The sequence below is a fragment of the Leucopleurus acutus genome, assembly GCF_964270905.1.
Source record: "Leucopleurus acutus genome assembly, chromosome: 16".
Classification (NCBI taxonomy): Eukaryota; Metazoa; Chordata; class Mammalia; order Artiodactyla; family Delphinidae; genus Leucopleurus; species Leucopleurus acutus.
This window is the reverse complement of record NC_139158.1, coordinates 66,551,163-66,574,480: the sequence shown is the minus strand read 5'-3', so window position 1 is coordinate 66,574,480 and position 23,318 is coordinate 66,551,163. Positions and strand designations below refer to the sequence as shown.

Genomic DNA, 23,318 nt, shown 5'->3' with positions numbered 1-23,318 from the left:
TCTCCCCTTCTCTGTGATCTTGGACCAGATAAAGAGTCTTAGTTTCTTTATCTGTAGAATGGGATGTTCCTACTTTGCCCCTAGGATGGTTGTGTGGCCAAGAAAGAGAATGTGAGTAGAGGGCCTGGTGAATAGCAGGCACCCGGAAACTGTCATTATTATGGGGGTGACCCTTGTGTCTGGGCTTACCAATGACGGTGCCAGGACCCTCTTTCCTTCAGAATGGGGGCTGTAGACATTCCTTCATTCCTTCATTCATATATTCATTCTATAGATAGCGATGCAGGGCCTACCTGTGCTCAGCTCTGTGTGGGTGCTGGGGACACAGCAGTGACACCAACATCTGTCTAAATGCCCTGGGCCAGCGTCTCCGATTTTACAGCCTCCTGGCATTAGAATCTTTCTGGGATGGAGACAGGCTCTCTTCCTCTCCCTCCAAGTCTTTATTTTATTTCCCTGTCTCCAGGGGCCTCATTTATAAAAAGTGATTTTTCTGTTCTAAATAAGCTCCCTTTATGCCGGATTCTTGTTTATTCTCATCTTCCTTTACATCCTTCAGCGACAGATAGACTCAGAACTTGCAGCCAGTCTGGGGCAACCAGAATGGCTTTCATCAGGCTTTTTTAAGAGTCGAACATCACAACCCTTGGATCCTAGTACCACACCTGGTTGGGACCCTCTGGCCTTGTCCCACTTGCCTATTTTACAGATGGAAAAGGTGTGGTTCAGAGAGGGACACTTTATTTATCCCTCCACATCACTGAGCACCTATATCGTGCCAGGCACTGAAAACCCTAGAAGCATAGGAGTCCCTGCCGGCTGTGTTAGTTTCCATTGCGGCTGAAATTAATGGCCACAAATTTAGTAGTTTACAGCAGCGTGAAGGTGTCCTCTTGCAGCTCTATAGATCAGCTGTCCAACGTGGGCCTCGCTGGGCTCAAATCAAGGTGCTGATGGGCTGCTTTCTTTTCTGGAGACTCTCAGTGAGAACCTGTTTGCCTTTCCCAGCTTCCAGGAGTCGCCCACATTCCTTGGCTTTGCCTTCGTTTTCAAAGCCAGCAGCATTGCCTCTCTCTGATGCTTCTTCCACAGTCACCTTTCCTTCTGACTCTCACCCCTTCTGCATTCTCTTCTCCTTTTGAGGACACTTGTGATTGGATTGGACTCACTTGGATAATCCAGAATCATCTCCCTACTTTAAGGCCAGCTGACTAGCAACTTCTATTCCATCTGCAACCTTAATTCCTCTTTGCCATGTAAGGTTCCAGAGATTAGGATGTGGGCATTGGGCGGGGGGGAGCATTATTCTGCTTACCACTCCTGTCCTCAGGGAGCCCGGGGTCCACCGAGGGAGACAAAAATCAGCGTGGGATTTGCCATGGGAGACCAGAAATGAGAACACCTGACCCAGCTAGGGTGGGAGTGGGAGATCAGAGAAAGTCTCCTAGAAGAGACGAGGGGTGACCTGGATCTAGCAGAATGAGGAGTTAGCCTGGTGGGAATGGAAGTAGAAGGCATCCCTGGAGGAAGGAACAGCATGTGCAAAGTCCTGGAGGCAAGGGAGGGAACGTGTGTGTCATAGTGGCAGAAGCCTAGGGAGAGCAGTGAGGCTGGAGGTGTGGCCAGGTGCTTTCTGAAGGCAGTGTCGAACCTTTGAGCAGGAGACTGACAAGGCCAGATTTGCATTTGAGAAAGATCACCCTGGGGTCCTGGTGGAGAAATGCTGGAGAGGAGGGAGACTAGAGAAGGGAAAACAGTGAGGAGGTGATTCAGTGGAAGAGGTGATGGGGGCCTGGATCTGGGCGGGGCAGGCGAACGGAGCAGAGAGAGTGGGTTGGTGAGCTGATGGAGGGGAGAAGACTGTTTAGGATGTGGTGAGGGTTGTCTGTGGGCAGGAGAGGCAGGAGGAAGGGGCGGGATGATGAGCAGATTTCTGGTTTAGGAGTCTGACTGGATGGGGAGGCAATCACTAAGGTAGGGATGTGGGGGGAAGGGTAAGCTTAGGAGGGTATTGAGTTAGATTTATGTATTGATGGTCTGTGCCCCATAAACATCTAGAGGAGGCATCCTGGATGGATGAAGATGGAGCTCGCATCAGTCATATCAACGTGTATCAGTTAGTTACTGCTGTGTCATAAACCACCCCAACTGAGTGGTATAAAACAGCAATCACTCATGATCACTCATGTGTCTGCATGTGGACTGGGGCTTGTCTCATCTAGGCTTGTCTCATCTAGGCTGGTGGCGCAGCTTCAAACTGCAGGTGTGCAGGTCTGCAGGTCAGCCAGGTGGCGACATTTGGGGATGCTGACCTCTCCTTTGCCTCTGGCCCTGACCTGGGTGCCTTCCCCTGTTCCTCTACTCCACCTTGGATCAGCAGATGACATTTGAGCAAAGATCTGCAGGAGGTGAGGGAGTGAGGATGTCTTAAGGAGGAGTATTCTAGGCAGAGGGAACAGCCAGTGCAAAGGCCCTGAGATGGGATTGTGCCTGGTATGTTTGAAGAAAAGGAAAGAAGGCCAATGTGGCTGAAGGGGGTGTGTGAGTGGGAGGGTGTAGCAGAGGAGTTCAGAGTTAGCAGGAGCCTTAGTTATCTGAGGTCAGGAAGGTCAGAGGAAGTGGCCCCTACCCTTATTATTATTGCTACTATCACTTCTCATCCTCTCCTCCTGTCCCCCACAGGACCCCCCTTCCTTGGATGCCGCCATCCAGCATGCCCTGGCGGGCCTCTACCCCCCTTTTGAGGCCACAGCACCCACCATCCTGGGTCAGGTGTTCCGTCTCCTGGATTCTGACTTCCGGGGCGATGGACTGAACTTCCTCCTGGATTTCCTGATCCCTGCCAAGCGCCTGTGTGAACAAGTGCGCGAAGCAGCCTGTGTAAGTCAGAGGGATGTGGGACCAGGGGACAAGCTCTCCCAGAAGGCCAGGGGCTGAGAAGGAGGTGGGCTGGCGAGTGTGTTGTTGGAGGGCATGAACTGGGGACGTGGGATGGCTTTCTGGTGTCATTGCTTTCTCCAAAAAACACTTCAGCCCCACAAATGGACAGGAAGGTCACTTGGCCCTTTACGCTCTGACATCTAGGAGTCAATCACGTTTGCACTTTGACTAACAGGAAGGGAGGCCAGCCTTGTGGTTCTCTGGCCCCCAGGAACTGGCACTGTGGGCATCATGTGGCTGTATTGGCTGAAGTGCTGCAGCTCCAATGGAAATAGTAGAGAATGTCCTAGACCTTCCCTGGAGCCCTTGTGGCATCAGGACTCTCACTTTCTTCCCTGGAGACGCCTTCATCCCAGATCTCAGGGAGGCCTCTCCTGAGGCAAAGGGGAAAGAAAAGTGTTTTAGGCAGGACTCACTCGCTGCAAATGACAGATCCTTACTCAGACCAGGACAGGGTGATTCGGACCAAGGCCCGAGATGTTCCGCTGATCAAACTCCTCCAGGACTCTTTCTGTCTCTTGTCTCTGCTTCTACTGCTTGCCAGAATCATTCTTACAGGCTAGGTGTTTCCCAAGGCTGGAGCCCAGGGCAGCACTAGGATCAAAATCCTACTCTGGAGAGGAAAATGAGCTCCTCCCCATCGACTGCAGATAGAAAAGTCACAAGGAAGGATCCTGATTGGCCAGGCTCGGCTCCTGTGTCCCTGCTTGGACCAATCACTGTGGCAAGAGGAATGGGGTACCAGGATTGGCCAGGCTTGGATCCTGTGTCCATGCTTGGACCAATTATTGCAGCCAGAGGAATGGGATACCAGGATTGGCCACTCTTGAGTCATACGCCTACCTCTAAGCTCAGAGGGTGGAGACTGTTTTAAGAAAGGGTGGGGAGAGGCCTTTGGAGACCAAAGCCTCAGATGCCCACTGCTAGAACTTACCCACACCCTTCACAGAGTTGCTGACTCTGCCCTACTCTTCTGTTATTCAGTGCCCACCCCTACTGCCCCAGCGTCAAGAATCGCTAACAGCATCTTAGGTCCTACTAGCCTTTCCTGAGTTGCTCATGCCTGTCGGGGACCTGGCACATCGGGAGGACAGATAAGCAGAGGGACCGTGTGCGTCATTTCAGTGATAGAAAGAAATTGAATGTAGCAGCTAAAAGTTCAGGCTTAGGAGCCAGAATTAGAGATGGTTGGTACTGGAAGGAAATAGATCATTCATTTAAGCTACTTAGCACAGTGCCTGACACACAGAAATAGCTCCATACACATTTGCTGTTCTTTTAGGAGAAGGAAGAGTCTCACTGAAACATTGCAGCCAATTTCCACATATCCATGTTGACATCATTTAAGCCATATCCTCCCCATCCTTATTTCTTCTCCCTGACAAGCTGTACAACTGCCTGCTTCCTTTATTTGGCCATTAAAACTGCATTTGCACTGTCTCTTTCCCCATTTCTTCTAGGGACAAGGGTCACAACATTTAGATTTCTTTATTTCCAATTATCTTTAACTTTAATCGTAATTATAGGTGAATTCGTGTCGTCTCAGAGCAGGGGGTAGTAGCGTGGGATTCATGTATGCCCTCAGGAGTCAGATGCCCCAAGTTCAAATCCAGTCTCCATCACTATGAAGTTGGGGGATCTATGTGACCTCTCTGAGCTTCAGTTTTCTTATGTAGGAAGGGGGAATGTTAATAACACAGGATGTATGTACCTCACCGAGATGATACACACAGCTTAGCCCAGAGCCTGGCATGAAGTAATTGCTCAGTAGCTGCTGGCTGTTACTTTCCCACTGTCTCCTTTCTTCCTCTGAAATAAGAATGGGCCAGCCTCAAAGTCTGCCTTTATAACCACCAGCACCCAGACAGACAGCCACCATCAATGAGGTCTGGAGGGACTAAGGACAGATACAGCCGACTCCAAATGTGAAAGTCTAGGCACAAGTCCTGCTTTTGCTACTTTTCAGCTGTGTGACCATGAGGCAATTCTTTAGCCTCGGTTTCCTCATCTGTAAAGTTGAGGAACTTTCCTGAACTGCCTGCACCACTGAGTTACTGAGTGTCAAATAAGATGATCGTAACAGTCATTTCTATGGTGCTTTGCTATTTGCAAAATACCTCTGGACTGTTTCGTCTTGTTCACTGAGAAGGTGACGGAAAGGATGTTGTAAACAGCAGAAGGCTATGTGGAAAGGCTGGAGTAACACAGACTCGTGGGGTTTATGGATATGAAGCTTCTTGGAGACAGCCGAATCTGCAGTGTAACTGAAATGAACTGGTTTATCAACATGGTAGGTACAAGTATGGTCAGATCACATTATTTCCCCAATTAATAACTCCAGGAAGCACCTGCTTAATTAACAGGAAGTTTAGTGTCACCCCCTGGAGGTCTCCTATATACACATGCAAATTATATGAGATTATCCAGGGCTTATTCAATCTGTAGGAATCAGATCAGACTCTTTTCCAAAAGTCAGGTAGAGAAAGACCTGTTGTCAGTCTGGTGGAGCTGTCGTTTCTGTTGTTGCCACGTGGTGTCACTGTTGAACACTGGGTCTGCACAGCCCTGACAGCCCCCTGGAGAGGCCCCAGGATAACTTGCTGTGTCTACCTCTGTAGAGATTTTCTGGCACCTTCTGTTTAACATTTTTTTATTGTTTAGCCTCACCTGCCGTGTTGTTAACTGCTAATGGGAAATAAATAAATAATAAACAAACAGATAAATATTCTGGGTCTGACTTTCAGACCCAGAAGAGCGGAATGATTTTTCAGGGCCATCCAGCAAGTTTGTGGCAGGGTCAGATTTCCTAACTTCTCACTTAGTAGTGTTTCTACTTCACTCTGTAATCTCTCTACTTTACAAATTAGAGAATGGAATAAAGGCAGTAAGTAACGTCTTTTAAAGATTGAAAATCCTACAGTTTTTCAAAAGGTAAATATTGTCAAAGGGAGAGGGAAATAATATTTATTGAACGTCTACTTATTATATGTTATGCATTGTGTTGATTTTTAAAAAAACATAAATGTATTTATAATCTAACTTGATCCTCATACCAACCCAATAATACCACTATGTATCATTATTCCTATTTGCAAATAGGGAAATTGAGACTCAAAGAAGTTAAGTCATTTGCACAAATTAGTGATTCAGACCTTGGAAGCCACGTCTCCCTGGCCCTAAAGGGGAGGGTTTAGCTTGAGCTGGCTTGAGAGAAGTTTTGATAGGTGGAGAGGAGAAGGGAGCCAGCAGGACGATCCTCGTGGGAAAGGTGCTTGCTAACTGGCGCCTGGCACTCAGAGCTTTTCTCCTTTGGCCCAGTAGGCTAGCAAGTATTTTCAAGGTCAGGGCCAGGACTAAGGTGAGCAAGAGGCGTGGGAGGCACAACATTGAAGGAGGCGCTGCCTCTTGGGGCTGTGTGACTTGCAGGATGCTGAGAGTGGAGCCTCCTTGGATGCTGTGTGCTAGGCACCTTTCTTGCCTCACCTGAGTCCCCGACCCATTCAGGGTTCCTTCTGGGAGAGGGAAGGAAGCAAACCCGTGGGCGGGGTTTTCAGGGCCAGATTCTCTGATGCCAGCCCCTTCTCTTTGCAGACCCCCTACTCACACCACCTCTTCCTGCATGAAGGCTGGCCTCTGTGCCTGCGGGATGAGGTTGTGGTCCACCTGGCATCCCTCAATCCCCTCTTATTGCGCCAAGGTGACTTCTACCTCCAAGTTGAGCCCCGGGAGGAGCAGTCCGTCTGCATCATGATCAAGTGCCTCTCTGTGGACCTCCACACAGTGGACACGAAGCCTGTTCCTGAGTCATCCTACCCTATACTTTTCACCCAAGCCTGGCTGGAGGCCATCAACAGTGACCTTGAGGGCAGTCCCCTACACAACTGCCTGGTAGCTTCAGAAGACGGGATTGCCCCTGTGCCCTGGACCAAAATAACCAGCCCAGAGTTTGTGGATGACAGACCCCAAGCAGTAAATGTCCTCTCCCCAGCCTGGAGATCCCTTCAGTTAGAGGCACTGGATTTGAACAGCCCCCAAGAGCTGCACCAGGCCAGGTCCCCAGGCAGCCAGGTGCTGCTTGCCCAGAGTTTGGCCAAGGGCAAGGGCAGGACACATGGGGACAAGTATCCAGGACTCATCAAAGTGGAGCAAGCTGGGCCTGGGGAGGTGGGCTTTAGGGTGGACGAAGTGGCCAGCCAGGACTTGGAGGGAGATTATGTGGCTCTCCTGGACTTTTCCCAAGAGAACCGAGGAGGGTCTCCCAGTAAGGAGGTGGAGACATCCAGTGGGTTTCCTTTTGGCGCACAGGAGGAGCTATCTGGAACTAAGGAAATCCCTTTCTCTCAAAGGATACTGCCTCTCTCAGGGGCCAATGGGGGGCCTTCCTTGGAAAAATGGACTTGTGAGAAGCCAGCAAGTTCGGGGGAGAAACCCTGTGTTTGCGACTTGAGGAGAAAGGTTAATCATAAAGTTCCCACCCAAGACTCAGAACACCAGCCCCAAGAGCCCTACCTCAGCGTCCTTGTAAACCCACTGCATGGTGCCTCTGGCCTCGGGCCAGGTGTCTCAGAAGAGTCAGCTCCCTCCAAGACACAGGGACCTCTGGGAGACTCAGAGAATATAGTCCGGCTCAATCCGGGACCAAAACAAGCAACCTCTGCCCAGCTGCGCCCAGCTTCCCCTCCTGCTTCTCCAGCCCCTGCAACCAAGATGGAAGAGAGGACCCAACAGGAAAATGCGAGACTTCCCAAGCCTGTGGCCAGGCCCTGTCAAAACACTTCCCCCACTCCTGGGCTCAAATTCTCTTTCTTAAAGTGGCAGAGGCAAGGCCCTGTGACTCAGGAGAAAGCCTCGTTCCAGCATGACGGGCCCTGGAAAGTCTTGTGTTCACTCTACTCTCCCAAACCCAACCGAGGCAAGTGCTTGGGGAAAGGTAAGTTGCCCACTCACTCAGCTGAACAGGGGAACTGTTCTCTGCATGTGATCAGGTGACAAGGTGGCACAGGCTGTCAGGGGCAGAGACCCACCTGGGCTGGCTCAGTCTCAGGGATTTAGAGCATGGGGTGGCATGTCAAAAGGCTTGAGGTCTCATGGGCCTGGAATTGAGCAAGGTTCTGTGATTGTGTTGAGATGGCCTGAGTCTACACCCCAGCTTGGCCACGCACTGGCTGGGTGACCTTGATCAAGGACGTAACCTCTCTAAGTCCAGGTCTCCCTGTCCATACAATGGGGATCTCGTCTGCCTCCTCAAGTTGTTTTGAGGGTCAAAGACACACCAGAAGTAAGGAGCTTAGCACAATGCCTGCCCCATAGAAGGAGATCAATATTGTAAGCTGTTACTGTTAGAATGTGAAAAAGAAAACATTGTCCCTGGGAAAATCCATCTTCTGCTTAACACTATTTGTTGTTTTTTTTCCCCAGCTGGAACAACTCAGACCAAAACATCTGGCCCAGACGCTGACTCAGACCCACTGACCGAGCAAAAGGCTGGCTTCCCAGAAGCTTCTGAAGGCCCTCCAGAAAAAGGCCCCGCTCTGAATGAGGAGCCCCCAGGGCCCGAGCCCAGGTTTGGGGCTCTGAGCATGGACATCTTCCATTCCAGGATAGCATGCCTGCCAGGTCCTCAGGGATTGTAGGGGCAAGTGGAGGTGGAGGGGAGAGAGCTGTGGGGATGGGGAATGGGGCTGGGGTCCCTGAGTACCCTCAGATGCGGGTGGGTATAGGGGAGGCAGGGAAAGTCCTAGAGGTCTGTGTGCTGGATCAAGCCTCCCTGGGACTCAGATTCCATAAGTTTCCAATGAAGGAGGTTAAAGCAATTTCTAGCAGTCCATCCATCCATCCATCCTTCCACTTACTTTCAGCGAGGCCATCAAGGTGGATGTCTTAGGTCAGGTTCCCTAGAAGCAGAGCCTAAGACAGGGATCCGTGAAAGGGGAAGGGGAGTAAGGGAAGCAGGGCAGGGCAAGGGAGGAGCTAAGCCTGCATGTGGCCTGATTCCCCGGGGCGGGGGATGGGGGATGGGGGGAGGTTCCTGGAGCATGAATTCCATCACAGAGATGGTTCCATCTTAAGGTTCAGGGCTGACTTTTGTACCCCTGGATCTGTCAGTCATCAACTGCAGCCTGATCCTGGGATGGGGATGCAGGTGAGCCCATGATCCAGTTCAACTGAGGGCAATTCTTCAGACAAGGGGGCATCTCTAAGCCAATTTACAGCCAATAATTACAGTCTCTGGGGGATGGGTGCTCTGGCCTGATGAAGGGGTCCGGTTGGGCATTAACATCATCCAATACTGAGAGCATTATCACTCCTGTTTAATATTTATTCATCTTTGCAATTAATATTTATTGAGCACCACTGTGTGCCACGCCCTGGGCTTAGCACTGAGGATTCAGCAGGGAACCAAGCCCACCCTCAGGAAGCCTATATTCTGGTGGTGGAGAAAATTCAACAGGTTATCACAATACAGTGTAAAGAAATTGTGACTGTGGGGCAGTACAGGGGGCTGTGGGAGGACAGATGAGGCCCCTGGCCCAGGCTTGGGGTGGAGGAAGTCATGTGAAGCTCAGTCCTGTAGTATGAGTAGGTGTTATCCGTGTAAAGTGGTGGGAATGGTGTTCCAAGCTGAGGGAACAGCATGTGCAAAGTCCTGGCAGCAAGAGAAACCACTGTGCTTTCTGGGAACTGACTGTTCTGCAATTCTCTTTTACTGTATAGACTTCTAAATCTCTGCAGGACACGTCTGTGGGGACATTGCTCTGTCATTTCAAAGCTCCTGGGGAGCATCGTCTGTCATCTTCTTGGTCATCATTGTTGAAGCTCATGCTGTTTATTCCCATATTAATGTACACAGAATCTCACGATCCTTTTAGGGCTGTCATGTTACAGGAGCTCAGGTTCTATACATCAAAGTCCCTGTTCTTAGAGGCTAGAGACCTTCATTCCAGTTCCAGCTCTATCCCTAACTCCCTGTGTGACCTTGGAAGAGTCACTTGCCCTCTCTGAGCCTCATGCTCCTCCTTGTGTAAGAGGAGAAGGAGAGGAAGCAGATTGGACTTGACTCACTGTCACTCTTTCCACAATTACTCTCTTGTAAATTGTTTGGCTTGCAACATATACTGATGGGTCCCAAGTGCCCGAACAGTGCCTGGCACATAGTCGCTGCTCAAAAATATCGGAGTGAATGAACATTCTCCACATGGACGTTCTTTCCATTCCCTTCCTCGACCTCCTCTTCATCAGCGATCTTGTCCTCATTACCCCAGCTACTCCTCCCATGCCCATACCCCATAACTCACTGCTCCCTCCCTCATTACAATGTCTCTCTTCCCAGATCGCACATTACCTGAATTTTAATAGCCCTTTTGTCCCCCAGAACTCTCAACCCATTGATCCAACCACCTTTTCACTGTCCCTCCCCACCCTCCATCATGTCCCCACTTCCTTTTAAACACTCTCATCTCCCTTGCCTTTCTCTTCTGCCTTCGTACTTTCCTGGAGAAATCCCAACCTCAGTTAAATCCAACTCTCTGCCTGCTTCCCCCCTTGCACCTTTACAGCTGAACGAAGCCAGAAAGTCCGCATAACCACACCGACTGGTTGCCCATTTGATTCCTGATCACTGGCCTCCAGTGGGTACCACGGGTGCCCATGGATCCTGTTACTCTTCCAGAGTCTTGAAAGGTGCCCCCACTGTCCTTCCTGAATGACGATTTCACACCTGCTCCCTCCTCTGACCTTCACCACCATCTCCCTCAGCCTTACTCTCAGCTGATGACCTTCCTTCTTGTTTCACTGAGCAAGTAGAAACAATCAAGAGGAACGTCCACAAACTCCTGCCACCCCATTTAGCTACCTACCTGCATCGGTACCCACCCCCTCAGCATCCTATTCCAGATACAGGGAACAATCCCTCCACCGGTGCACTGCACCTCCCCACCTACTCAAAGACATCCCTCTGGCAAGATTCTCCTCTCTTCTCTACGTAATCACCTTTCCTCCTCTCCATTGGACCATTTCCATAAGCATAAGAGCGTGCCCAGCTTGGAATGACCCATTCTAGGCCCCTATTCTCATCTTTCTTTTACATCAAAACCCCACATAGGAGTTGTCTGTGCTCCGTATCTCAGTACCTCCTCTCCTCTTAGTCTCTCTTCAACTCACTCTAATCAGAGTATTTGCTCCATCTTGACATTGGAGCAGGTCTTTTCAAGGTCACCAATGACTTCCATGTTTCTAGATCCAATCGTCAATTCTCAGTCCTCATCATCCTTGACCCATCAGCAGCATTTGACACAGATGACTGCTCCCTCTTTACTGAAAGGCCTTCTCAACTTGTCTTTCAATCTTTACTCTCACCTGGGTTTCTTCCTATTTCACCGGCCACACCTTCTCAGCCTCCTTTGCTGCCTCCTCCTCATGTCTCAACCTGGAAACCTTGGAGGCTCCCCAAAGCTCAGTCCTTGGACCCCTTCTCCTCTCCCCCTAGACTCACTTCCTTGGCGATCTCATCCCATCTCACTGGTGAATATTTGTTTTAAGTGTTGTCTCTACACTGATAACCCCCACATTTATTTTTCCAGCCTGGACTCTGCCCATGAACTCCATACTCATCTATCCATCCGTGTACTTGATGTTTCTACTTAGATGTCTAACAGGCATCTCTAACTTAACATGACCAAAGATGGACTCCTGATTTCACACCCCCCTGCACCTTTCCCAGCCTTCTAATCTTTCCTAGAACACTAGATCCTGGAGGATTTTCTCTTACACCCTACATCCAATTTGTTAGCAAGTCCTGTCAACTCTTCCATCAGATTATATACAGAATTTGATGACTTCACACCACCCAGGGCCAAACCAGCATAGTTGCTTGCCTATTACAGTAGTATCCTCACTGGTCTCTTTGCTTCCATTGGAGTTTCCTTGTAGCGGAAACAGTCCCCGAAGTCTGTGCTCCAAGGTCAAGATCTGCTCCAGGCCAGTCCGTGTGAAGCAGGCATCCCAGGCTCCCTATTAGGATCTTTCCCTCACCTCCTTGCCTCCTTTCTTCTCCTCAGGTCTCTTCAGCTCCAAACTTTCCACAAAGATCTGTTCTACGGAAAGAGACTAATCAGCACTAAGGTGTGAATGACTGCTCCCATTCTGAGGGTGGGAGTTACATATTCCTTTCCAATTGTGGTCATAGCAAATTACCAGAAACTCAGTGGCTTTAAAAAACACAAATGTAATATCTTACAGTTCTATAGGTTAGAAAGCCCAGATCTCGCTGGGCTGAGATCAAGGTGTCAGTGGACTGTGTTCTTTTCTGGATACTCTAGGGGAGAATCCATACCTTGTCTTTTCCAGCTTTTAGAAGCTGCCTGCCTTCCTTGGCTTGTGGTCCCTTCCTTCACCTTCACATCCAGCAACAGCACATCCCTCTGACCCTTCATCTATCTTGATATCTTTCTCGGACTGGCTGAAGCCAGGAAAGGGCCTCTACTTTTAAGGGTCATGTGATTCGATTGGGCCCACTTAGATAATCTAGGCCTAGATTATCTCCCCCATCTCAAGGTCCTACCTTAGTGACATCTGCGAAGTCCCATTGCCAGGTAAGCTAGCACATCCACGGCTCTGGGGATTCCAGAATGGACATCTCTGGAGCCATGAGTCTGCCAACCACAGGCGCAGAGCCTCTGCAGAGGGCTTTTCACAAAAAGCCCCTGATGCAGAAGAGAGGGAACAGGGTCCCAGGGGTTGAGACCTCACCCTGAGCTTTCAGTTGCTCTGTACATATCTTTAAAATCTTTGTCTTTAAAATTGCTATACATTATTATAATTCTTATAATTAAGAATTATATTTACACTTTCATATAAAAATGTATATTTCAATATTTTAAAATTGCTTGCCAGTTAAATTACTAGCATTCCCCCCACCCCAAGACTTGGAGGGAGTGCTTTAGAAGGTACAACAAGTTTTTCAGTGCCTTTGGGTAACACCACCCACCACCTCCCAACCTGCTGTCTCCATTTCTTCCTGAGATCATAACCCAATGTGAACAGCGCAGCTTCCAGCCAGGCTCTGAGATGCTAACGATGGTATTCCTGGCACCAGCTGTCAGACGGGGTAGCATCTGGGGCAAGGGGGCCTTCCAGGTGTAAGCAGATCAGGTGGACAGCTGTCCATCACTGCAGTGCACTCAGACGGCATCTTGCATGCTCAGCCGGCCCTGGCTGTGTGCAGAGCCCTGTGCCAGGCAGAGCTTGGCGGGGGGACCAGACACTTGCACTGGTCACTGTGTCCCAGTATGGAATGTCCTGAGTGCTTGAACACTTTGCTACTCACAGTGTGGTCTGGGGATCAGATACATCAGCATCATGTGGAGCTAGAGAGAGATGAAGAATCTCAGGCTTGCTGGACCACAGTGTGCATTGTAGCAAGATCCCTAGCACACCAAAGTTTGAGAGGCCCCACTCTGACCATTTATTCATTGGTCAATTCCTGACACTGATTATTGGCTCCTGTCCTGTGCTGAGCACTGGGATATAAAGAGTTTGAGCCAGTGAACACCCTTAAGGAGGCCTCAGTCTTGCAGGAACTAAAAGAGGCCTAGGTTTGCTGGGGGAACCTGGGGTGGGAGAAAGGTCTCTCTAGAGGGCAGGGAGGATGTCTTCCTGGAGGAGGTGGCATCTCAGCTGAACTTTGAAAGCTGAGGAGAGTTTCACCAGATGGAGAGGGGACAGGGAAGGGAACCTCTGGCAGAAGGAACAGTGTGAACAAAGGTGGGGAGGTGGGAAAGGGTCAGGCTAATTTACGCAGTGACAGATGACCCATTCCAGCTGAGCCATTGGTGACAAGGAGAGACATAGTGTATTAGTCTGCTAGAGCCGCCCTAACAAAGTGTCATAGACTGGGGGGCTTGAACAACAGGAATTTATTTTTTCACAGTTCTGGAGGCTAGAGGTCCAAGATCAAGGTGTTGGCAGGGCTGGTTTCTTCTGAGCCTCTCTCCTTGGCTTCTAGATGGCCATCTTCTCCCTGTGTCCTCACATGGTCTTCCCAATGTGTGTCTGTGTCCAAATTTCCTCTTCTTATAAGGACACCAGTCATATTAGATTAGGGCCCACCCTAATGGCCTCATTTTAACATAATCACCTCTTTAAAGACCTTATCTCCAAATGCAGTCACATTTTGAGGTATTAGGGGGTTAAGATTTCGATATATGAATTTGCGGGGAGAGGACACAATTCAGGTCATAACCCAAAGTATATGAAATGAGGCTGGAAGAGTGTGCAGATCCTGGGGAGACTTAAGTGCCAGGTTGAGAAATTTGTGCTTTCTGCATGAGGCCATGAGGAGCCATGGAAGGTTCTAGAGCAGGGGAGTAGCACCACTGGAACTGTGATTGAGCTCCAATACAGCAGACAAAAGCTCATCTCTTGGTGTGGTCCAGGGTCAAGGGCTGAATCACATGACCCCCACCTTAACTGGCAAGTTGGGTACTGTGGCAGACGGGGAAGCTGCTTCCTCTCTCCAGGCCTCAGTCTCCTCATCAATAAAATGGGCCCAGGGACATAATGTAGCATTTCCTGACCTGAGGGACCCAATGGCTCTGAGAGGATTTCAGAGGGATATGTACAAACATCTCTAACTTTGCAAGTTATGTAATTTTTTTCATGGTTTAATTATTTCACTTTTTAAAAACTTTCTTTTATGAATAATTTCAAACATAGAGAAAAGTAGAAACTATAGGATAATGAAAACCCACATACCCATTACTCAGATTTAATAAATCTTAACATTTTGGCATGTTTCATCTTTTTTTTTTCCGAAGTATTTTAAAGTAAATTACAGATCTTCATAGTATCTTACATATGTATCTTCATAGTATCTTACAGTATCATACTGTAAGTATTTTAATGTGCATCTCTTTACTACAAGGACATTTTCCCTAATAACCACAGTGTCATTAAGCACACCTAAAAAAATTAAAAATAATTCCTAATACTACTCAATACCCAGCTCATATTCAAATTTCCCGTATTGTCCCCAACAAAATGTTTTCCTTTTGGAATTTAGTATAAATGAATATTAGGAAAAATCAAACCCATGATATCAAGAGGATATAAAAAAATATATATATATGCACATATATGTACAAATATATATATTTGTGTGTATATACAAATGTATATATTTTTGTATAAAATGTATATACAAATGTAGAGTTTTTAATTTTTAAATTTTAAAATTTTCAAACATATGTGAAAGAAAGAATGCTCTAGATGGCTTCACCCCTGTGTAAGGCAGCACTTGTGAAGGTGGTTAAGTCTGTCCAAGGCTTCATGAGCTACATAGGGTCTCACACACTTATACACTGTGGAGGGTTGTACCCACATGCAGTAGATCCTGCTCATCGCAGGGTGGCCTTGAATGAGGTGACTCTGGGGGGCAGGGCTCCAAGCCCAGGGTGCAGGACAGGCTCAGCTTCCAGAGGCCTGGGACTCTTTCCCCCTGTACTTCCCCTTCCCCGCAGCGTAGACAGGCTGTGCTGACCCCCTGGGACTCAGACTCTTGACCCCTGTGGGGAACACGGAGCACCCTGTCCTGATTCCTGGAACAGGAAAGAGTCGGTGGAGAACTCATGGCTGGAAGTCAGCAAGAATAAATAGTGAGCTGGCAGCCACGGGCTGCACACTCACCACACGGGGGGCTGAGATGAGGACAGAAATGATGATCGTTGTAACAACTGCTTTTTATTAGGCCCTTGCCCTGTGTCAAGCGCTTCTCAGGAACTGTTTCATTTAGTCTTCAAAATACCTTCATAAGTTCAGTATTGTATCCTCCCCACTTAACAGATGACGAAACTGAGACTCAGAGACACACTGACTTGCCTAAGGGCACACAGCAAGTCAGTGTGTCCCTTAAACATGGGTTTAAGCTGGGACTTAAACCCATGTCTGTGTGACCCCAAAGCTCATTCCGTGAGCTTCGTTTCCCAGGTTGCCCAGTACAGAGGGTGACCAGAGGAGGGTGAGGCTGCCTCTGCATGGAGGAGTGTTTCAGGGATGACTTTTCTGAGGAAGTGGCTTTTGAGCTGGGTCTTGAGGGATGAATAAGAGTTCAGAGTTCACAGGGGGAGGAGAGAAAGGGTATTCCAGGCAGAGGGACCAGTACAGGCAAAGGCTTGGAGGCCACAGAGCAGGTTCCCGTAGAGGGGCTGCACCAAAATTCTCAGTGTTTGTGCTTTCTCCTGTAGGAGGTCGAGACAGGGCAGGGCGGCCCCTGCTTCTGGTGTCAACCACCAAGGGGCCCTGGGAGGCACCATGGTGCACGGCCTCAGAGGTCACCAAGCTGTTCTCCTACCTGTGCACCATCCCCAGGTAAGGGGCTGGGCTAGCCTGACCACCCCATCCCCCCTCGACCTCTCAGTCCAGAGCCCAGCACCAGGTAGCAGATGGAGACATCCTTCCAGCCAGTCATCTGTTTCCAGAGCTGGTCCTGAGCCAGATGCTGGGGGGAAAGCAGGACAGACTTGGTCCCTGCCATCAGGGCGTTCACAGGCTGGCGGGGGAGGTGGATGGTGTGCAAGAAACAGACATGGACAAGCAGCTCTCAGGGGTGTTAATGTGGTGAAGAAAACAGGGATGTTGTAGATCAGTGGTTCTCAAACTCAACAGGCATCAGAATCATCCAGAGATCTGTAAAAACAGGTGGCTGGGCACTATCCCCAGAGTTTCTGATTCACTAAGTCTGGATAAGGACTGAGAACATGTATTTCTAACAAGTTTCCTGATGCTGATGCTGCTGGGCTGAGGACACATTTTGAGAGCCACTGTTGTAGAGTGAGAAGGGGGTGGGGGGGGCAGCTAATTTCAATTGAGAAATCAGGGAAGGCTTCTCTGAGGAGGTGATAATTGAGCTGGCATATGAATTATAAATATTTTTGAACAAATGAAGGAAAAGGTGAATGGATGGATGAATGAATAAGTGAGAGAGTAAAAGAATGAATGAGTGATGAGTGACCAGGCTGATTTCTAACACCTCCCCTTCCCTCCACCCCCCCATTCAGACTTCATGTTGGACTGGCTGGGGAAGAGGCACCATCTTTCCTCTGAGTCCCAGCCCCCAGCCAGAGCGGTCTCAGAGGTGGTGTTTGCTTGGGACTGTGGCTATAGATCCCAACCTAGAGGTTCTGCTGCTGGGGTGGGGGGTGGAGGGACTGATGGAACCCTTTGGAACCTTCTCCACCCCATAGGAGCCATCAGCACCACCTGCTGGCCACTGAGATTTTTCTTCTTGTCCAAAGTGGAGTGGCTTTTCTGGTCTGAGGAGGAGATGGAAACCCCCATTCTGTGCTAAGTGTCATGGTAGACAGAATGCTGGAATCCCACCAACTTGCTGTGTTACCTGTAGGCGGTAACCTCCCCTCTCTGAGGCTTCCCTGAAAAAGGGGGATGACTAAGTGGGCTCTGAGGACCAAGCGTGGTCACAAGAGGTGGGGGTGAGGTGCAGTGTAAACTATGCATGGGTTTCTCGTATGTTGGGCTGGCTTCTCCACTCCATTGCTGGGCACCTGCCCTGGGCCAGACTTCATGCTGGGCCATGCTAGGGACCCAGATACTCCTGTATTGGGCCTTGACCTCTAGGGGCATCCAGGCTGGTAGTGGAGGTAGGTGGAGAAATAAACCTCTCTCCCAGCATGGGCATAGCGAGAGGCAGGTGAGGTGTGAGGCACGAAGTCAGAGCCCTGGCCTCACTTCCGAGAGCCTCCTCTCACTGTCTGCTATAGCACCGCCATGTACCTCAGTTTCCCCCCCAGGATAGGGATGACAGCAGACATTGACATGCCTGTTACTCTGCGCAGTCCCTGAGTACTTTACAGTAATGAATCCATCAGTCCTCACTCAGCACAGCCTCCTGAAGCCCGCACGATTATTATCCTCCCAGACAGGTGAAACAGCGTGCCCGGGTGACTGCCATAGCTCCACCCCCCCACTGGCCACCCCTGGTTTCGTCTGTGAACTGGGTGGTTGTAAGGCTTGAAGGCGGTTGGGGGTTATTTTCCCAACTTGGCTGAATGGTCAGGGCACTTGGAAGCATAGACTCCCTGGCTCCACCCCCAGCCTGCTGGACAGATTTCTTGGGGGGTGGAGCGGGGGTGGGGGTGAGGAATTGGTATTTTAACAAGTCCTGCAACTGGGCCACTTTGGAAAATCCTAAGGTAATCACTGAAAAGTGCACTGTGAACCCATGAGGGTGTTTTGGCTGCAAGTAACAAATTCCAATTCAAAATGTCTTACCTGCTAAGGAAATGTATCAGTCTATGTCTCTGCCTTATATCTCTTTGTAAGAACTTTTTTACGGAGAGGATATCTTTCCCAAAAGCCCCCAGCAAACATCCCCTCACATCTCATTGGCCAGAAAATGTCACATGTTCCCTATCTAAACCAATCATTGGCCAGGGGAATTGGGTCTACTGTGGGCCTCAACCAATCAGAAACCAGCCCTGGCAGAGGGGGGACGTGATTATATGGAGGGAATTGGATTCTTGAACAAAGTGAACCTTCTGCCCACACAAAAGGGGTGGATGAAGGTTAGGTGACTCCTACTGCAACTGGGATAGTAACTTATAGTTCATGATTATTAGGGTGTAAGAGAGAGCTGTGTGAGGTACTGTGGGAGTGCCGAAGAGGGAATAACGGACTCTGCCTGGAGAAGAATCATGGAGGGCTTCCTGGAAGTGGTGTGTGTCAGGGGCACAGGGAGGCACTGGAACTTTGTCCCATGGGATGAAGAGTTCACCAGTAAATCCAGGCTTCTAGCAGCCAGTTTCCCTCACCTTCCACTAGGTCCTTCCCCCTCGAGGGCCCTAGTTCATCCAGCAAGACTGTCAATTCTGTTTACCACCCACAGGCCTGAAGATAAAACCAAGGGGCTGGCGGTCGTGATTGATGCCAGGAAACAGCCCCCACATCCTGGTCTGGTCAGTGCCTTGCAGGCCACCCAGGTGAGTGGGAGGTGGACAGCCTCAGCCTCGCAAGTCTTGCGAGCACCGGGGACCTTAGGATATTCACAGATCCTGAGAGGCTCAGAGCTGGGACCAGGAACCCAGGTAGGGAGTCTTAGCTGCACATAACAGAAACCCCAGCCCAGCCACGCTTAAAGACAAAGGTCATTCATTGGTTTATCTGACTCGACTGTCCGGGAGTTAAACCCAACTTCAAGTATGGCTTGATTCAGGGGCTCAAATATTGCCACCAAGATCGGGTTTCTATCTCCCTATTTCTGGCCCCATTCTCCTGGGAGAGTGCCCTTCTCAGCCAGGTGCCCCTCTTGGTGGCAGTGTGGTTCCCTGCAGCTCTAACTTCATATGGGCTTTCATTTAAGTCCGGTAGGAAAGAGTGATTCTTTTCCCAGAAGTCTCAGTTTCTTTGTGTCTCCTTAGCCCAGATTCGCTCAGCTGTCCATCCATCAGCCGATCTCCGTGTCAGGGGCATGTGACATACTGATTGGCTTAGGCTTAGCCAATGAACTGAGAATGGGGGAGGGAAGAGATTGCTAACTCACCAGTATGGGCAGCAGCATAAATGGAAGTTTGGCATATGCTCACCTCATGACCTCCACGCCCAAGTCCTTCTCCCTTTACAGATGGGGAAACTGAGACCCAGAGTGGGTGGGGCACCTGGGAAGTTTGCAGACCAGCTTGGACCTGCTGTTCTCTTGACTTCCAGTGACTCCCAATAAGTCATTTGACTCACCCTCCAAATACGGATCCAAGCCCTCCATACCGCATAAGGGTCCCAGCCATGGGGAACCCTCACCCCATCCCTGTGGCCCATTTACCTACGTCTTAGCCGGGAGGCTCAGTGAAAGCCTAGGCAGATCAGCTCTGAAATGATTCTCTCCTACAGACTCTGGTCCCAACCTCCATCCGTGCTGTGCTCTTCCTGGGGGAGCAGGAGGCCGCTCTCCAGCTGGAGGCATCTGACATCCAGGTGAGGGGGAGGCAGCATCGGCTGCGGCGGAGGGGAGGTGGGCTGGAGCTGAGCTGGGGTGAAGAATGGCAGAATTCACAAGCTAGGAGAGGCCCTGAAATAATCAAGGGTAGGTCCATTAGATACGAGTCCAGGATGCTACAACTCTACTGCCCAGCCCCCATGGCAAGCATTGCCAAATCAGCCCCAGAATTATTTCTCCCTGGCAACCCTAGCAGCTCCCGGTGGGCACGACCACGTGATTGAGAGCTGCGTGCAGCATGAAACCCACTTGAAAGCTTCATCTTGTCAACCCCTCCTCCCTTCTTCTCAGATGGAGAAACTGAGGTCCGAGGCCATACAGCAAGCTAGAGGGGCCGTTTCCACACCTCACCTGGCCCTTCCTGTATCTCTCTCCCTAGTTTTTCTCAGCATCTCCAACTTAGATGCTAAGTTGATTCAGGGCTTCACGGGAAAGAGCACTGCAGCTCCCTTTAATCAGTGCCATGTACCACGGTCACGAGCGTGGGCACCCTGCCCTCTGCCCTGTTTCAGGAAATGATTTTATTTTATTTATATATATATTTTTTGCGGTACGCGGGCCTCTCACTGTTGTGGCCTCTCCCGTTGCGGAGCACAGGCTCCGGACGCGCAGGCTCAGCGGCCATGGCTCACGGGCGCAGCCGCTCCGCGGCACGTGGGATCTTCCCGGACTGGGGCACGAACCCATGTCCACTGCATCGGCAGGCGGACTCTCAACCACTGCGCCACCAGGGAAGCCCCAGGAAATGATTCTAAAGGTCTCCTTCTACCTCCTGGTTAACAAAGAGGCACATTGTAAACTAGAGATGTACTTTTCAAGCTTTTAGGTGCCTGTGAATTTCTTGGGGATTGTCCAAGTGCAGGTTCTGATTAAGTAGCTCTGGATGGGAGCTGGGATTCTGCATTCTAACGTGTTCCTAAGTCATGCTGGTGCTGCTGGCCCGTGGACCACACTTTAAATACCAGGCATGAAAAATGGGCTCCAAAACGCCACAGAATTCTCCCCATCCCAAGCTTAGGTATCTGGAGCCATTCATAGCATAAAGCCTCAAGCATCACTGCCTGGGGAGATGCAGTCACCTAGTCCCTGCTCCATGCCTTAGGGGATACTGTTAGGATTTGGTGGCCTTTCTCAACAGCCCCAAGAAGATAGTACCTTGATGGGTCTCCAGAGAACAGTACAATGATTACAAAGACGTTACAAGACATGGGCCAGCTTCAGTCTGTTTGTTTGATTGCCTGGACACCTGTGCTGGGAAGGAGCCCAGCTCAGAAGGAAGGAGTTCCGTGATGGATTAATGTCTGCCTCGGGCACGGGCTAGGACAGTGGCAGTACGAATGCTGTTTATTTGCCATTTCTTACCCAGGGTGTGGTTCTCAATTTTGATTTGTCAGAGTTTCCGGAGAAGATTCCTTGCCCAGAAACCATCTCTTAAAGCCAGGGCCAGTCTTACCCATGGGAAGTGGAGTGGTGCTGGGGCGTGGGTCTGGGCAGGACCTTCTCAAGCATCTGTCTCTACACTGAGTCCCCTGGTCCTTCTGACTTGCTTCTTTGTCTGCAGGTAGAGGTGCTGACCTCACTGAAGGCCCTCAGCCGCTACGTGGACCCCAGCCAGCTGCCCATGGCCCTGGAAGGCCCCTTCCCCTACTGCCACGGTGAATGGGTGCAATTCTTCCAGGTATCTACCATCACAGCCTTCACCCCACACCCTCACCCCTTCTGTTTCTCCCTTCACCATCCTGCCCCATGGATCCACTGAACTTATCAGGTTCAAAGACAGTCATTCAACAAGTGTTTACAATGAGGGTGCAGAGTGGAGTGACTAAGAGCTCAAGCTCTGGGGCCAGGAGTCCTGGGTTTCAATCCCAGCTCTGCTGTGTGACCTTGGGTAAGTTACACACCTTCTCGGAGCCCTCTTCCTCAATGACGAAATGGGGCTGATGTGAGGCTTGAGTTCATGTGTGTAAAGAGCTTAGAAGAGTGTCTGGCACATGCTAAGAGTGATGTTAGTGTTAACTGCAAATACATTTACAGACATCTGCTTTGTGGACACACAAAACTCGGGGAGCTTGGGGTCTGGTGAGGGAGGCAGATGTGCTCCCTTCTGTAAGAGGGAGGAAGTAAGGAAACTTCCAGGGCTGGGCTCCTTTCCTGTGTGACCTCAATCCTTCCTCACCGCAACCCTGCGAGGGGGCACCTCATGCCCAGTTTAACACATGATAGATGGGCACAACTTCCACAGCCACACACAGGAGCTTATGGGCTTAAACCGCACCAGGACCAGTGCCCATAGTTGCCCGCCCAGGGCTTTCTCTAGACCAGGGCAGCTCGACTTCAGCACTATTCACATTTGGGGTCAGATAATTCTTTTCTGGGGGAGCTGTTTGTGCACTGTCATGTGATTAGCACCATCCTTGGCCCCTACCCACTCTGACAACAGCATCCTCCAAATGATGACAACCAAAAGTGTCTCCAGACATTGCCAAATGTCCCCTGGGGTACGCAACCATCACGCATGGAGAGCCACTAGTCTATAGTCTAACGTGGCTGTTTGCTTATTTGCTTTCGGCCTGGTCCTCTTCTTTTTAAGATTGGGTCTATTTTTGAATAGACCCTGTGTTCAAAATTCAAATGGTACAAAAGGGTATATACTGAAAAAAATCTCTTTTCCTATTTGTCCCACAGGCCCCCAGTTCCCCTCTCCAGAGGCCTCCAATTAATCCAGGGGCTTTTGAACTATATTTTTGCTTTAAAACCTTCCCTTTAAATGAAATCTTACCTATAGAGCCAGCATATAAAACTGGTAATGAGGATGAGTATCGGTGCTATTCTAAGTGCCTGGCACAAATAAACCCATTTAGTCCTCCCACAAGCCTCCCACAAGCCTCTAAGGCAGGAAATGGGGAAATGATCCCATTTTGCAGAAGAGGAAGTAGAGGCACAGAGAGGTTAAGAAACTTGCCCAAGGCCTCAGAGCTAGTAAGTGGTGGAGCTGGGCTGAAGTGGGACCCGGAGAGGATGTCCTCTACCCCTGCCCTCTCACCCCCTCCTACCATTCCCTCTCCCACAGGCCTGGGAGTAGGTCAGGCCTGTCTTCTCTTTTTCTCTCTCATTCCCAGCATGAGTGGTTCTCAAACTGTGGTCCCTGGACCAGCAGCATCAGCGCCACCTGGGAACCTGTTAGAAATGCACACTCTCAGGCCCCACCCCAGAGAAACTAAACCAGAAACTCAGGAGGAAGGCTCAGCAGCCTGCTTTATAACTGACTTTCCAGGGGATTCTGATGCAGCTGAAGTTTGAGAACCACCACCCCGCGTGTCCTCCTGGTGGGAGGAGGGGAGAGGCACCCTCTTCACTGGCCCAGGCTAACATCCCCACT

General features: G+C 50.0%; 1 protein-coding gene across 1 annotated transcript in view; it reads left to right on the top strand.

The window, feature by feature from the left end:
- Positions 1-2,478: 2,478 nt before the first annotated feature.
- Positions 2,479-23,318, top strand: part of KIAA1755 — a gene marked incomplete at both ends in the record, with an annotated part of 30,976 nt that continues 10,136 nt past the window's right edge. The window contains 8 exons of the mRNA XM_082857826.1: positions 2,479-2,493; positions 2,683-2,880; positions 6,532-7,870; positions 8,359-8,556; positions 16,179-16,302; positions 18,836-18,929; positions 19,834-19,917; positions 21,501-21,617. Coding sequence (XP_082713952.1) covers positions 2,479-2,493; positions 2,683-2,880; positions 6,532-7,870; positions 8,359-8,556; positions 16,179-16,302; positions 18,836-18,929; positions 19,834-19,917; positions 21,501-21,617 — 2,169 coding nt within the window. The remainder of the gene's footprint in view (positions 2,494-2,682; positions 2,881-6,531; positions 7,871-8,358; positions 8,557-16,178; positions 16,303-18,835; positions 18,930-19,833; positions 19,918-21,500; positions 21,618-23,318) is intronic.